At 35.1% G+C, this 16,949-nt stretch overlaps 2 protein-coding genes across 5 annotated transcripts in view; one reads left to right on the top strand and one right to left on the bottom strand.

Moving 5' to 3' along the window:
* Positions 1-6,998, top strand: part of rprd1a (regulation of nuclear pre-mRNA domain containing 1A) — a 29,803-nt gene extending 22,805 nt beyond the window's left edge. For both annotated transcript variants that reach the window (XM_088601871.1, XM_088601872.1), the window contains one exon: positions 6,215-6,998. In XM_088601871.1, coding sequence (XP_088457997.1) covers positions 6,215-6,364 — 150 coding nt within the window. In that variant the 3' untranslated portion in view covers positions 6,365-6,998. The remainder of the gene's footprint in view (positions 1-6,214) is intronic.
* A 4,698-nt stretch (positions 6,999-11,696) lies between these two features.
* LOC148651501 (CMP-N-acetylneuraminate-beta-galactosamide-alpha-2,3-sialyltransferase 1-like) overlaps positions 11,697-16,949 on the bottom strand; it is a 52,970-nt gene continuing 47,717 nt past the window's right edge. For all 3 annotated transcript variants that reach the window (XM_088601874.1, XM_088601873.1, XM_088601875.1), the window contains one exon: positions 11,697-16,715. In XM_088601874.1, the coding sequence (XP_088458000.1) occupies positions 16,542-16,715 (174 nt within the window). In that variant the 3' untranslated portion in view covers positions 11,697-16,541. The remainder of the gene's footprint in view (positions 16,716-16,949) is intronic.

Raw genomic sequence — 16,949 nt, 5'->3', positions numbered from 1 at the left:
CTCTTCCTGTCAGGTCTTCAAGCCCAAATCTTTTTAATCTTGGACCTACCAAGACTATACTGTAATATAACTATTGAGTGGGTCTTAAGATATTTGCCACATAAGACCAGGGTAATGTTTTTATACCAGGGGTCAGTTACTTAAAGTACATTAATTTAGTTTATCCCTTGTTTTCATTTGAGTATTTAAGTTTAAGGGTGTTGTACGATGTAACTGAAGACAAAGGTAATAATTCAATTTAAGGAGAAAATGATCCTTACTTAAAGTACTCAATACTTAAAGTTACGTTTCCTAGACTTGGATTCAAATTTGATTTTGGTTTTCCCCAGTTCATTTTGTAACTTTATAACGAACAAATCCAATTTAGTTTTGTATTGATAGTTGGCAGATGTGGGAAATAAACTAGTTAGCAGCTGTCAAAGGCAATCAAGAAGCAATTTAAGACATCCTTAAAGCAACAGATTACCAGTAACCAAACAAGGTGCAAAGTTTAGTAGAGTGTTCATGAGTTTGTAACCTTCATGTTACAAAGGAAAATGACTAACATCGAGATGTAGACACAGTGGTAGGATCAATGGATCTATAGAGTGAAATACCTCTGAGGAGTGTATGGTGCTAGAGTCCACATGCACATCATTAAAAGCATGATCAAATTTACATTCCATTTCTTTTGAGGGGAAGCAAGGCTTCTTCTAAATATTTTTTTTTTGGCCTAGACCACACTGATAAAACCATCATGTCTGGTCTGAGCCTTGCAGTTTAGAGGATTTCTTATGTACTTACCTAGGTCTGACGGTTTCCTTAAAAGGTTCACTAATCTCCATAATGGCAGACTTTTAGCCTCCCAATTTTTAGGATTCTTGTGTTCTTACAGATGAAGTACAAGAGGACTCCTCAGGTGGCAGTAGCACTCTCAGATTTACCAATAATAAAATGAAGCCAAAAACTGCTTTTATACTAGCATTGCAGTTTGTTGAGTTAATGAACAACACAGTATAAAGGGAACTGTGATCAAACTGAATAATCTCTGGTCTTACTGAGTACTTTCATAAAAGAATGAACTCTTTTGCAAAAAGGGCATTCCCAACAAACATTTCTTCCCTCACTCCAAGAAAAAAATGTTAAAATGTTCCAGTGAGCCATTCTACCAATGGCCTTGAATGTTTCTGGAGAGCTCCAGTCTTATCGGTCATCCAGAACCACCTGTGTTTTAAAGATCAGGAACACTTGTAAGTTATTCACCAATTAAGCAGGTAATTTGTTTAATTAAGGCAGCTCTGCTCCTTGAGGGCTGAATGCTCTTCAGATTTTGGTTCGAAATGATCTCTAAAACTGAACTAAATTGAACAAATCACCTGTTTTACTGTTCCTAATCAGGTCTGTAATCACTACCAGTTAAATTGGTGGGTTAGTAATTCTCCAGGTGCAGGGTTAAAGCCAACTCATTAAAACTTTTCACGTTTTCAGGCATCTCAAAAACAATTTAGAAAACAGGCAAAAGAATGATCCGGATATGCATAAAATACTTTTAATGGATTTTGTCCCAAATATGTAGACTCAAATTTAACTTTCTTTTGTTAAAATGTGAGATGGCATAAGTTGTGATATAATGCAATTGGTGCTCTGAGAGCTTCAGTTTTCTTACTGGCTTCTTGGGTTCTTAAATATCAATCAGACCATAAGTGTCAATAGATATGAATTTAAAAAAAATCTAGTTCAAAACTGAATTAACAAATTACCCATCTACCTCTGTTTTTCCTTGAATGGATTAGATTGGATTTTCATTCATATATATAAACAAAGTAGTTGGTTCACACTCACCAGGTTTGTTTCGAGCATAGTTTTAGGTTAGAAAGTATATTTTGTAAAATAAGCTGTTTTGAGGTTTTTTTATCATGGATCAGTAAACAGAAACTAGTGACTCATTTAGACACAATCATGAACATTTTAACAGTTTTTCAGATTTGTGATATTTTACATATAATTATAAGTATTTCTAAATTTAAATTTGACTAAAATAGTCTATGGTTCTGTTGTGCCCTATGCCATTTGAATCTTTTAATTAGCGTGAAAGCCTCAAAAATATTTACTAATCCTATCTGCTTTAATAATATTAATAAAGTAGGGAGGGATACAAATGTGATAGCGAACTTCTGCTGTAGATACTTGTATGTTCCAAACAAAACTCTGTTCTCGATCATGTGTGCCCCTGACCCTGATCTTTGAGTTATTTGCAGAAGGTTTCATGTTCCAACTTTTAAATGATCTGATAGAAGCTTTAAAGAATTGCATTAAAACTGAAGTTTGCTTTTATATTATTGAGCACAAATCCTAAAACTTTAGCCACATTAAAGTTGCATTAAAAAGATATGGGTGAATCTTAAATAAATGTAGACTTTATCTAAAGCTAATTATAGAAGCTGGTTCAAATAAAGGTTTTTCATATGTTTATCTTGCAAAATCATGTTTTAATTGCTTGAAATGTAAAGATAAAATATTTTTAAATATTACCATACATTTTTGAAGCCCAAGTCTAGGCTCTAAAACAGTGTAATATCATGAACATATTTCAGGTATATCATTTAATACTAATAAATTAAAGGGCATCATGGATTGTGTTTCCATACCTCACTGTTCCAGGATTAAGTACCAAGCAGTGGTCTTTTAAGTCTTAGGGGAAATTTGATGGATGAATTCATAAATGGAATAAAGCTGAGTCCACATTTAGAGAGCTTTTCAAATTCAAAACCTCGGCATTAACTGTTTGGATAATGCCTCCAAAGTCCACGCTTAAATTATGTAATATGTAAAAAGATTTCTGTGGAGAAAAGATTCTTTGTTAAATTATGTTTCCTGGCTGTCTTTTGATACCATTTTGAGTATTCTGAGACCATGTTCAGTCATCATCCATTTCCTCTTTAGTATTCAATGGAAGATTCTGCAAGCAGTTCAACACTGCAAATCCATTCAATGTGTGCTGAATCCAATGTCTTCCTTGGACACCAAGAATTGTTTGGTGCAGCATGCAGCTGTGATTCAAGCTGTATTTGTAAGAAAGCAGAGTGAATATTCAGCTTTTGACTGTCAGTTGTGAAACCTCATGGAGGGTGCTGCCAGAATTGGCCGCTCTACAGAATTCAATACACCAGACAATACTTGTGCACACAATGGATGATGTCTAGTCTGCAAGAGATCTCATCCTGCTGATGTCAGGGATTCTCACTCAACATCATTAAGACCTCATCCTGCTCCAGACTATGCATGTGACCCTCTTCAACTCGCCTTCAAAGAACAGATTTTGGAGACATTTGAGCACTTCCTTAAACTTGGTAACCACCATTCCAAGATGGAGCAAACATTAGCAATAAGTTTAAACACAGGATCCAGTGTGTAAATACCTCTTTTGCAAAACCGCTGAGGCATATCTTAACTGACCATGACCCAGGCCACAAAAATCAAGGTGCATCATCTCTGCTCTGCTCATAGTTGTTGGATACTATGTCACCTCCAGAGCCCAGCAATATCACTGGAAACTTTCCTGCACTAAGGAAGAAGAGTGCCACACAAATGGAAGTGTTTTTGGTGAAGCCACCATAACCACAATTGAGGAGGTGATCCTTATGCAACATGTCCAAGACATCTGAAGAAGGCTCCACAGCCGAAACATTGTGTTTCTTTTCTTTTCAGCATGGAATAAGCCTTTGCTTGTTCCTTATGCAAAATGTCTGCTAACCTGGACACACTGAAGGCATATCTCAAGAAACAAGACATGGATTTCAGAAGGCTTGGGAGGAGCTGGTCATCAACCAGCTTCAGTAGTGACATAGCCTTTATCTTTCAGGGGCCTGCTTTGAGGAGAAACATCTTGTCCTCAAAGCAGAGAAAAGAGCAAAGGAAACAAACTATAGCTTGAGGACAACACGCTTGTACAAAAACATCTACAAACTCTGCAAACAGGCTATGAGACTGACTGTAAAATTGAAGTGAACCAATATAGAAATCATAAGTGGGCTGTGATCGAACATCTTTGAATCAAGGGATCACAATCCAGATAATCTGCTCCTTATCTTCCTACCTTTGATTGCCGATCACCCTCTTTTTCATGCTGAATGTACAATGGGCTTTATACAAAATGTTACTTGAATGTTAGTGTCCAATTGTCTCCATTGTCGCTTTAAGTTTGGTCAATACTTTTCCATGATTTATGATGAAGGCATATGATTAACTTTAGTGTAAGTAGAAGGGTTGAAGTGTCCGAAAAATGCTATTCTGCCATCTTGTCGAAGCAGATACCGTGACTTCTTTCAGCAAACAATTGGAAATGATCCTTCAAATATCTATTAATCACCAGGTGGTCTCAATGGGCCTGTCAGGATAATTTTTCTTTTCAAGGAAATCCTCACTCAGTACTAAGCAGATTACATGTGCACATGGGAAAGTGTTATAACAATTCAGAATACTTTCTGAAAGCATTCAGGTTTTTATACACAGTAGAAAGTCAATGGTTGAAGGTTCAGACCACAAAAGGTTTCCACTGCATTTCCTCACCACATTTCTTAAACATTTCAAGACAGATGTAGAGACAGAACACTTTCCTTGTGAACACGTTTTCTGGGTTAATAGGTCATAACTTCAAGAAAAACAGGGAGATAATCTGTAAAAAAGGAAGGCAGGATGGGAATAACAGAAATGTAGCAGATGTCAGCTAGGTTGAGAGACGATTACATGCCATCCCATTACTGACAACAGTTTTGAAATGTACTGTTGGTTATCAGGCTGAAAGACCCTCTCTCATTCACTGCCTAATAATTGTGGTTGGTATTCAATTTAAAATGTTCAGATGCACCATAAATGGATGTCTGCCTTTCATGCTTTGACTACTAGGATAAAATACTTCCAATACATTATTTTATTTTTTTGCTTCTGAACACAATCCTTTTATGTTTGTGAAAAAAAAAATAGGTTTTTCATGTTATGTGGTCTTATTTGGTAGTTCTATTTAAGCATCTTAGTCCCTTGAATCTTCATTTGGATAACTGATTTTCCAGAATGTCGTGAAGTCTATTTAGATTATACATAATGAATAAAACTACAGTCCAGGTCATGTTGATGAGTTTATAATTATATTGCCAGGCAGGAAGAGACAACAGTTTTGCAATCTCATGAGTGTAGTAAAATGACAAAAAATGGTTGAATCTTTTAATGAAGTGTTAGTTTTCCTAAAATACTTATATTGTAAATAATATGCCTGGTTGAAATATTTTCATGATTTGATGAATATTTCATGGACCAGTCCATTAAAGTAAATGAGTACATCCATTCCATGTTTACCAATTATAATGCAGATATATACCAATTCCTTCTATAAAATGTAACCTGAATAGTTTTTTTTTCTGCAGAGCTTCCTAACCTACCTTGCACAGTCTTACCAAAGCTATGTTCTTTTTGATTGTGATGTTTTGCTATGAGACTGTTATGCTGCTGCTGTAGGACCTTTCTGTGTGTCTAGAGGTTTAGATAACACAGTGTGTACAATGTCTACAGTACGTTTTTGTAGAAATATTTTTGTAGCAATATGTAGGATTTTTGTAGCAATAGTTTTTAAATCCCAGTAAAGTGATTTGCAAATCTTACACAAGCATTAACTTAATGTTAAGTGGAGTAGTGAACTCCACTGTTGCCTGACATTGTACTAAAGTAGTTGATGTTAAATATCTTTATCTATATATCACTTATCTCTTACAGTGTAGGTTTTAAATGCTGGTTTTATGCAGCATTTTTAACATTTACAAGTGGTCTCAGATCTCCAGTGACAATGCAACTTGGCGGAGACAAATACATGTTTGTACAAGGTTATTGCTGTTGTTTTCAAGTTTTCAAGTGGGGGGTTGTGCTTCCACCTCTCATGTTGTTTGACAGCAACATAGATCTTCTGCACAATTTTCAATTAATTTTTTACAACACCTTAACAGTACCACAGAGCCCAACTCTGGTCTTCTCTGTTCTTTGTCAGGGTACTGCAAAAAAGCGGAAGTATGAGAAGGAACGGGCTAGTTTTATTACTTTTCTGTTTGCAGGGGACATCACTTTTTGGGGGTCAAAATCAGTTTTATGAGGTTAGGCAGTGTCCACCTATTCTTCCTGACAATTCAACTAAAAAAACATCATCTCCCCACGATGGAACTGACCTGCATGTGTGTTTTTACCGTTCCAGGAATATAAGCACAAGTTGGCCAAGGTTTCCCAAGTCCGAAAAGAGCTACGTTCCCGGATGGGCAGCCTTCCAGACCTCTCTCTGCTTCCCAATGTAACAGGAGGACACCTTCGCCTGCCTTCTTCGGGAGACATGTACAATGCGGATTGATGTGACCCTCTCTGCCTCTCAGCATTCATGGCTACACCTCATTATCCCCGATTAGCTTAGGTCAAGAAGATATTGTTGTGATATTATTTTTGTATCTAGAGTGGATTTAAATATGACAATACGATAGAATTGTTTATGAAGTGTTCCTAATGAATAAATCCAGTATATCATTTACATACATCTGCAGTATTTTTTTAAACTTTGTTATTTAAATCACCAGTGCACATCTGTGAGTTTTCCATAGTGCAAAATATTAAATTTGTCACAAGCTTAGCAATGAAAATGTTTAAGGGGTGAAGTTTTGTAGTACATATGGGCCAAGATTAATATCGGCTAAAAAAAAGACAAAACTAGCAACATGGCAGTTTTTGAATATGGAAAACTATGTGCAAATAATGTCATTTCATTATTTTCACTTTTGTCATAGTTTATATTAAGGTTTTCCTGTTGTGTGCATGTGCTGTTTCTGTTTGTTTTCATGCAACTACATAAGTCAATCTTAACATGAGTACAACAATTCTTGTGATATAATGCTTTTAATTTATTTCTTTTTTAAAAGGTCCTTTCTTCTTTCTGTTTACATAATGTTCTGCTACCAGAACAAAATAAATAGTAAATTCTAGTGGAATAAAAAGACCATTTGCATCTTTTTTTAAACGTTTTGAGATAATCCACGCAGGAATTCATTTTTCTTCTTCTTTGTGCATACTTTGAAAACTTGATTGGAAAAAGCACAAGTAACAAAACCAAAATAATGTATATAGTTGTGTATATATATTAGCCTTCTTGTATAAGCAATGAAAAAATAAGAAATATGTACAGTGATAAATGTTCTCGTCCATGTTTTTAAATTCATTGCCACCAGTAGGGTATCCATGGTGACTTGGGCAAGGTGCAAATATTTTCTCAAGAAAGGGATAGGAAAAGTGTACCACAATGGTACAATGATAGGAAAATATGCCGCAATGTGTATGGAGAGCTCTTGTCAGATGAGTAAATAATTTTTTAAAAGACATGAAGGGAGGCTTTGCCTTCTTTGAAACACAATGGTGATGAAGCCCTTTGGTGAAAGAAAATTACCTGCCTGGCTTACTCTTCTGCTGGGATAGAGGGGGCAGACTATAACTGGCCAAAGTCTACAAATGGGGGACGAGTCTAGTATGAATGATAATTGCAGCCACTGCCGAACCTCTGTATTCGCTTTTTGACAGGAAAGAGCAGCTTAAAAAGGGGGTTGCATCTGCAGTTTCCCAAAAAAACAATAGTTTTTCCTTGACGTATTTCCTATTTGTGTCTTAGGAATCAGTGAACTGTTGCAAAACGTCTCTTTGGTAAAACCTTAATGAAAGCAAAAAAACTCTTTACTCTATTAAATATGTATTTAGTTTATGGAGTAAAAAGTGCATACAAAAGCTACCGTTATGTTATATACTGTACATGATTTAAACATGGTTCATTCAGGTGATCATGTGTGATTCAACTAAACATTTCAGTTACAGTACATAAAATTTCGTGGAGTGGGATAATACTTTAAAAGGTTAAACATTATAAACCACCACACATTACTATTTGATTGTCATGGGACAGGCAACGACAATGAAGATCTGGAAATTCCTTGCATTACTGGAAAACAGTACAGGCTCTGTTTTAATGCGATTTCTTTTACCTTTGCTAGACATACGAACTCGAAATACCCTCTTCAGCCATCTTTAAATTGTAGATATTATATTTTAAGATTCTAGATGCCCCGGATGATAAATAAGTTACAACGCAGCACAAGTGTATTGTTTCCACAAAATGTTCAGCTTAACATACAGTAAGCTCCTTCCCAGTCAGTGTAAGATTATTTATTATCTTTTTATGTGACTCGCAACTCTCGTGCAGTTTGCAGGCAGAATGGTCTATGGTCTATTGATTAAATGATCATTGGTTTCTACAGATCATTTTCTTTCAGTAGTTTAGTTAGATCCTAATGAATATGAGGTACAAAACAGACTATCTCGCGCAACTCACCTAGTTGAGGGAATCGTAGTCTATGGTAGAGAATAATCTGCTCAAACCTCGCCTCGCTATTGCGAGGATTGAGCTGGGGAGCTAACTGCAAGACTTTAGATGGGATGGTAAGAGGGATGCAAAAGAGGTAAGTGAAGAAAGTCCTGCAATACTTTTGTAGATGAGAGACGTTTGGGAAGAAGATGAGATCCTTATCCTGCCTATTTACTGTTATAAAGTTCATTTTGACAGATCATCAGCATTTTCTTTATGGAAAAAAATGTTATTGCAGACAGAACGTTTGGCTTGATTGTTTTCAATGTTTCAGGAGGTATCACAACTAATGATTGCTATAAATAAAATTTCCTAAAAATTAATATGGTACATATATAAACAGAAAAAATGTTGACACTTCCATTTTAAATCCTAGTGTGTAAAAACCAAGAAAAAGCTACCAGAAGGCAACAGCAACATTCAGGGCCACTTACTGTACTAGTATTGGCTGAGCCTGGCTTTTCTTTTTGGAATATAAACACTAAACTTAGTTAACAGAAAATGGAAGTTAACCACAAAATGCTCTGCAAAATACTGAATTTTTACAATTCAATAGAACACAGCTTTCTAAGTAATATATAAGCTTGATTTTATATGTGACTTTAAAAAAAGGTCTGAAAACTGATTAAAATGGGGAAAAAATACGAAAAGCAATATGCAAAATTGCAATATAGCCACAAAATACAAAAAGTTTTATACTTCTGTTTGAGTCTTAAAACGTCATGTGTTAGTTTCATTTGATATAAATAGGAATAAAAAAGGTAAACATAAAAAACTCCTACCACTGACATGGGACCATCTTATTCAGCAACCTTTTTCTCGGCAGTACACGGTGAACTGGAAAGTGGGCTTGTCCTGGGAGAATCACATTTAAATTGATGGGGTTACAGTAAGACAATGCATTTTCTTCGTACCTTTTGAAGGCTCCCGTTATCAGTTGAACATGTTTTTAATAGCTCATAAAAGTTAAAATTTGTCTTTTCCACAGTCAAGCAGGTTCTTTGCTTCTGCTTTTCCTCATACAATCGATTAGACTATTGCGTCTGTCTCTTCGGAATCTTAATGAAATATATTTTGAAATATATAGCAATTCTGCATGATCTAAATTTTAAGTATAGTACTAGGCACATACATTTTTATCATCTGCAAGAAGACTTTCATCTATAAAAACGATGTACCGAGAATTAAAAGAAACTTCTCACTCTATACATGTGTTTGGTTGTAATTCAATCCTTCATGGTTAACCTTGATAGTCAGGTGCTGCTTAAGCACATAAGCACTTAGTGCACTGCACATGAGGTGGCTTCATCTTCCGAATGTCAATCATGATGATATTCAAGAAAGAAATGAACCAATAAACTTAAAAGAGAACAATGACTTTGTACTGTTGATATGTTACCTCAGCATTGCAGATGGACTTACCTCTTTGATGAAACAGTCCAATGGAGCAGTGGCTCTGTTGCTAAGGATCTGTGCGTGTGGCTGGAAGGTTGCTGGTTCAAATCCCGTGGCTGGCAGAGGAATCCTACTCTGTTGGGCCCCTGCGCAAGGCCCTTAACCCCAACTACAATGGCTGACCCTGTGCTCTGACCCCAAGCTTCTCTCCCTGTCTGTGTGTCTCATGGAGAGCAAGCTGGGGTATTGGAAAAGACAAATTCCTAATGCAATAAGTTGTATGTGGCTAATAAAGTGATCTTATCTTATATTTAATGATGGATCAATACCTTTTAAAGGGGATTCTGACTTAGAGACAATAATCCCATGGATGGCAGCTTTGCACCATCGGCTCTTCAGCCCAGCACTGACACCAAATGTTTGAACCTGCAGTTCCTCTCATAATGAGCATATCAGTAGGGTAAAATGGTCAAACCCAGGACTCATTCTTTATTATTAGTGGGTTAACAAACAGTCCAGTGCTTGTTGAATTCTGTTTCACATTGAAGAGACATCATTGAAAAACAATATAGCGGTTTTGTATAGACAAGGAATACAGAAAAGTATGCTAATTGTGTGTACAACAAAACAACTGACAGGGAGATCTAAGTGTGATAGTTTGTGTAGTTTCTACATATCCCACTGAACACGTAAATTCATGTGGGATGAACTAGGGCAATATGTGGCATCTAGGAATTAGAGACCATGCATGTCCTGGCTCTGTGAGAGGAACTGGACTACATAACACTTTCTCATCCCTTTACTGTGGCTCTACCCTACCTTGTCACACTTTAATCAGAAATTACTATTATAAGGGGGTCATTTGAGCACTGGAGGTGTTTGTAAGGGATACTGTATTGTGAAGTTACAGTTCATGAAAGCATTGTCTAAATATATTTTCTTACAGGGAGGCAAATCCTGTCTTCTATATTTCAATTACCTACCTGTGAACAAGAAAACATTAACTTTCACATTATAAAATAAACAGAAAACTGTTTAATTCATAATGTGAACAGTTCAGACAAACATTGCCACTTACAATTATAATCAACTGTTTGGAGGAATTCGTCCAATCCTCCATTTGAACAATTACTGCATTGATCTCTTTGTGGTTTTACTTTAATTTATGCAACAAACGAGCAAAGAGCAGCATGGTGGCAGAGTGTTTAGCATGACCCTTGACCCCGGGCTCGCGTGGGTTTCCTTCAGGTGCTCTGATTTCCTCCCACAGTCCAAAAACATACTGGCAGGTTAATCAGCCATTGGGAAAACTGGGTCAATGTGTAGATGACTGTGTGTGAATGATTTGTGACTTAACTGAAATGTGCAATAATCAGGCCTTGATTTCATTTGTTTTTTCATGATATTGCATATAAGAAGGCTACCAGGCCAGTATCTGATGGGTCAAGATCTTCTAACTGAAATATTTAATTTCTGGAGGGCAGAAATCTTATAGCAGAACAATTCAGAACACGTCGCAGCTTCTTTGTTGGGCAAAAAGTCTTACTATGTACAATAAAACGTTAAAATTAAAAAGTAAAAAGTTGATTAAATACTAGCAGATAACCCTTAATTTAGAAATCTGTGCTCCCACCTTATTCTTAAAATACTGAGAAAAATAACATAACCTAATACATTATCAATGATAGGTATTTGTAGGTATTTCACTCCGATATTTTCCTTATGTTCCCGACTAAAATTATTCAGGATTGGAAATAAAAACATAAACAGCGCAGAAGGACATGCATCTTTGATCAATTAAGTTATTGTATTTGTAAATTTGACCAGTGTTAAATAGTCAAATAAAATTGTGAAGAAAGTAAGTCAGTCAAATGTATGATTCACACAACAGTCTGTATATAAGTCCTGAAAAGACTCAGGTGTTTTTATTGATTTGAGTGATGTATAACATTCTACCAAAAAACAGATTTGGAGATGGAACAAGGGGACAAGCCAAGAAATAATTATAATTATAGTGTTTTTAAAAATAATTTTGAAATATAATAAGAACAATGTACAAATTGAAGCTATCAATATGTGGGGGGCATTCAATGATTGATATGAATGCTCATGTCACAGAAAGTACCCATAATAATGAAAAAAAGCCTTATCCCACATTACCGATGATTCATTTTATAAAGCATAAAAACAGGAACCAGCAGCATTTTAAAAATACAAAGACATAAAATTAAACAAAGCGCCTCACACTTATTCCACATTAGTTTAAGTCGAAGGCACGGTGAGTAAAGGGAAATCACAAAACACATAACACTAAATTACTCATTGTTTACAATTATTGTCAGTTTTATGAGGTTTCATAGAAAACAGTCTTAAAAATTCAAACCCACGTCTCTCACAACTAATTTATGCTGGAAAAGGATTACAGCTGTACAACATTATTTTTATCAACTGAATGTTCACATTTTAAAAATGATTTTACTCAAGTGATATTATGTGCAAAATACCTCCTTTTCTACCTAATAAGAAAAATTTAAGGTGGTGGCTGAGAGAACAAAAGCTATATAAATATTAAAGCAGAAAAATTCAACTAAAAAATTAAGGTTATCAGAAACTTAGTTTTGTGTCATTAAAGAATCAAGAAATGCCACTTCAATATACTAGAACTTGATAATCAAATCTTTCACTTGAAGTGATGTGATTAGTTAGGGAGATGTGAAGAATAATCTCCACGTAAAGATTTTTTTTTTGAAGATGACTCCATAATTGGTATCTTTTTCTTTTTTCTTTTTACCCAGTTTTGCTAGAGCATGAAAAAACAGAAAAGAGACCAGAGCTATAGCTCATGTTCCAAATATCTTTCACCGATTGCTAACTATACACTTAAACTTGAGAACTACTAAATAAAATAATGGAAAAGGACACAGTGCTGGATGGATTGGCTTCTCCTTATGTAATAGTTATGAGAATCCTGTTCTACTCACAGACATAGTCCTAGATCAAATCAAAAGCTGTATAAATTAGATTTGCTTATCTTTTTCTTTCTTTTAATGAGCTTAACTTGTTTGTTAATTAAACAACCAAGTTTAGCACAGCAAAACAAATCTCTCTCAGATTCCCCATCTTGATGCAGTAAAGAGTGAGTGGCTTAAAAATGAATGCGTCTCCATGATAAATGTCAGTAAAACAAGTGGCAGAAACATTGTTTTATTTTGTATTTAGTTTTATCATAAATAGTGCAGAATTTTCCACCTCATATCGAAAGTAAGCACTATCTGCCAGTGCTTAGTCACTGGCCTAATCAAGGACGCACAGAATTTCTGTGAATAATGTTGCACGTCAAATGTGCTGTTGTCTGTGGAAAACAGGATCTCATGGCACCACACTCAAAATAAATATACTGCAGCTTTTAAACTGAGAATTACACTTCTTTATTTTCCTTACAAAAAAAATCAGGCTCAGTTTCGTGCTAATTAAGAAGCGTATCCTTCACAGAAAAGGTAATGCATCCTTCCATCAAAAATGGAAAATTGACGAAAATGAAAATCCTTTTGTCTTTTGATTTCACTGCAGTGAAAAGGCTTTCACCTACCCTGAAAATTCTTCAATGGAATGTTATAGTACGTTATGCTGAAAATAGGAGATGCAAAATGGGGTTATCTGGAACATTTCTCAAGTGTCCTAAAATCAAGGGGATATTTTAGCCACTACTAATAAAAAGAAAAAACGCACTTTCAACAGAGTAACACTATACCACTTACATGTTATTAAAGAAAAACGGCATAAAAGTAATGCAAGATTAAGAAGGCACGATTCACTGCTATCTGTTCAAAATCATATTAGACATTATTAAGGCACTTTATAATAGTGGGCCAATGTGGCTCATGCATGTTACATATTGCAGCATGGGCTCTTTTAGCACATCTGACAAACACTTCATACCTTACTTGGTTGTGTCCTTCATAAAAGTGAAATATCCACACATTTTACTCCAGAAATGTTTAAATTACATAGAAGAGTCAAGATCCTTCCCTATTAAGCAGTTCTGTGTGCACAAGAATTAGGCTTGCTTACTTTCAACTACCAATGATAAATTCTACAGATCATTGCCTCATGTTTTCACCTTTTTATTATTTTACACTCCTCTAACTATGTATTAGAGTTGGAAACAGAAACAGTGGAAAAGGAGATGCGATACTGATAAATTAATGTATTGTAACTGGCAACTTAACTTGCCAGAAGAGCTCTGAAAAGAAATTAAGTCAATCGCTTGGATGATTCATACAGCCATCTGTGCATGGATCCATATAAAAGACTCCTAAAGGTATGTTTTATTGATGTGAGTGATCTGTAAAAAGACATGCTATCGTAAATCAGATTTAGAGATGAAACAAGGAAATGTAACAAGCAAATGTTTAAGTATAATTATGATTCTATAAAAGTAGATTCATTAGAATACTGCAAGAATACGCCTAAAGCCACTATCATATGGTGAATTGTCAATGTGAATCACAAGTGGCACAGAAAGTATTCCAAATAACACAAAAGGCCTGTTGCCACATAACTCAAATCATGAGATAAGCTAAAATGTTCAATTACTAAACCTATTTAATAAAACTGTTAATGAATATAATATTCAATGTTGAAAGTAAGCAACCTTAAACATAATAGACAAACCTTTCACTTGCAATTCATTCCATTATTACAAGATGCAGAGAGTCTATATGTGTGCTTTCCAAGCTCTCCTGGTGTGCCTGTGGTTTTTGCAGTCCCTTCAATTTCCTTCCATGTCTCCAAATTTGTAAATAGTTGAAGTCTGCCCTTAGGCTGATTAGAAACAAAGACTATAAATAATGAAAGCAGATAATATTAACTTTTGGAGGGCAGCAAATTGGGACATTCATAAAAAAATTCTAAATCCACAGTTCAAGAACCTCTTTACAGATTTGTTATGTGAAAATAATTTTCTACTAACGGTTCCCAACCAGTCAAGCTCAGCAAGGCCTTAAATACTAATTTATAGACCTCCATAACAATTATAAATATCCCCTGAAAAGCTTCATTACCATGAACTTTGCAGTCTCTACACAATGCAATGGAATAATGAAAAAAAAAAACGAATTCAGGAAGCTGACATAATACAGGCTAAAAAACTGTCATCATGAGAACTAGAAAAAGTTCAATGAAAGATAAGGAATTACAAGATCATAAAACTAGAAATTTCACATACAATGTTCACTAAAGGGCAACACAGACTTTAGAACAACATTTTATACTTCACACTTAAAATTCAGCATGCAACCAGCCAGTCAAGAAATCAAAGTGCATACATTTTGATTAATTTGGCCCACTACCTATTCATATCTTTCAGTAAATGACTTCATTACCTAGGCATTTATACTGAATTCTGAACCAAAAGCAAGAGTCCTTAATGGTGAACAAGGTCAATGATTTAGGACAAAATGTCCCTTAATTACACTGTTGATACTGTTTAATAATTTCCAAAAAATAATGTTATAATTTATTATTATTACACCTGCTTTCAATACAAACTATAATACACTTCCTAATTACAAATGACTAATTCAGCTTTTAATTGTAGTGTCCATTGTACTGAAGCGATACATTTTGAGTATTTGTCTAATAGAATTTGGGTTTTTACTGTATAAACATTTCTCACTATAGTAATGCTTCATGCAGCAGGCCACACCACACATACCATATACATACTGAATTTCTCTAACATATATCAGGCCATGTATTGATAATACAGTAATGATTAGTTTGAAACCAAATTACATCTTAAAATAAATAGCTTTAAAGATTTGACAAATTTCAGATTTTCCAAGTCTGCGATATTGATGGGATAACGGCTTAAAAATTCAATATATCTAAATGAAAACAGTGTTAAAAGCCTCAGTGTAATGTGACTTATTACAAATAAAAGTAAATCTTTTTTTAAAGTAAGTGCTTAATCACAATTCTGCAGGTTATGTTAAACAGCTGCTCAGTTTGGCTTATCAGTCCACTTTAGCAGTCCACTCCAAAACTCTTGCTTTTGGTAATACATACAACCCACTAAAATTCGTTAACAAATAAAAAGTCGATTTTAAAGCATTGATAGACCCTTTCCAACATTTAGCATGAACACAACTTTTCCATTGGTAAGGGTTTGTAAAGTATTTGGTAAAATTGTACATATTTTTCTTTAAAAAATGGTTTATAAAACCACTAAGCTTTGTCCAAATCTGATTAAAAACAATATAAAAAGGCAAGAAATGGCTAACATTAATGAGTATTGTTCATACTGCTGGCATACAAAGGCCTGTCTGAAAATGTCCACCTTATGTTGTCTACAGGGCCCATGTTGCCCATGACAATTATTGTCAAGTAACCAACAGTCTTCCACACAGAAACAGTGACAGTCTGCACATATTTAAAATCTCCCAACCATCTATAACAGCAATATACATAACTTTGTGTGTGATTAGCAAATATTCACTTCCATCAGAATATGTAGGACAAGCATCCCAGAGACTCCACGTTTGTTAAACAGTGTTGATGTTAATTCTTCAGAGTAGTTCTGCTGAAATCTTCAGAGTTAACAAGAGCTCCCTTCTTTTGTAAACAGCTACGAAGAGATTCCCATTCCACTTTTACTCTCCATGTTTAAATTGTATTAAGGCTGCTCAATTATACCTGTTTCCATTCATGATAAGTCATCCTGGTTGTCCAGGCATCATCTGCCTTTGAAAATATTAATTTTGCCAGTCTCGGAGAGCAACATGGTGATGTTGTATTCAAAATCTCCATCATGGACTCCTGATTGTCTGAAGGCTCCAGCTAAAGGGTTGTTTTCCCAGTAGTGGTGCCAGTTTCCTTTCTCATCTGCACCAAATCCAAAAACGTTCACCTAGTAAAAGAAACTTGTGATTACATTTCTACAATGGTTTTAAAAACAGGTCCATATCTGATAGATACAGATTGTATTCATATGATTAAATATATCGTATGAATCCAGTCTGTGAATACACAACATCAAACAATTGTTGAGCACAGCACCACCACTAGATGTCAGTAGGATGACATTTTTAGAGGTTCATGGAAGCTTTTTACTGCTAAGAGCAAAAGGCAATAAAATGCAAAA

This window comes from Lepisosteus platostomus, chromosome 12, assembly GCF_059453375.1.
Source record: "Lepisosteus platostomus isolate fLepPlt1 chromosome 12, fLepPlt1.hap1, whole genome shotgun sequence".
NCBI classification, from domain to species: domain Eukaryota; kingdom Metazoa; phylum Chordata; class Actinopteri; order Semionotiformes; family Lepisosteidae; genus Lepisosteus; species Lepisosteus platostomus.
This window is presented reverse-complemented; position numbering and strand designations above follow the sequence as displayed.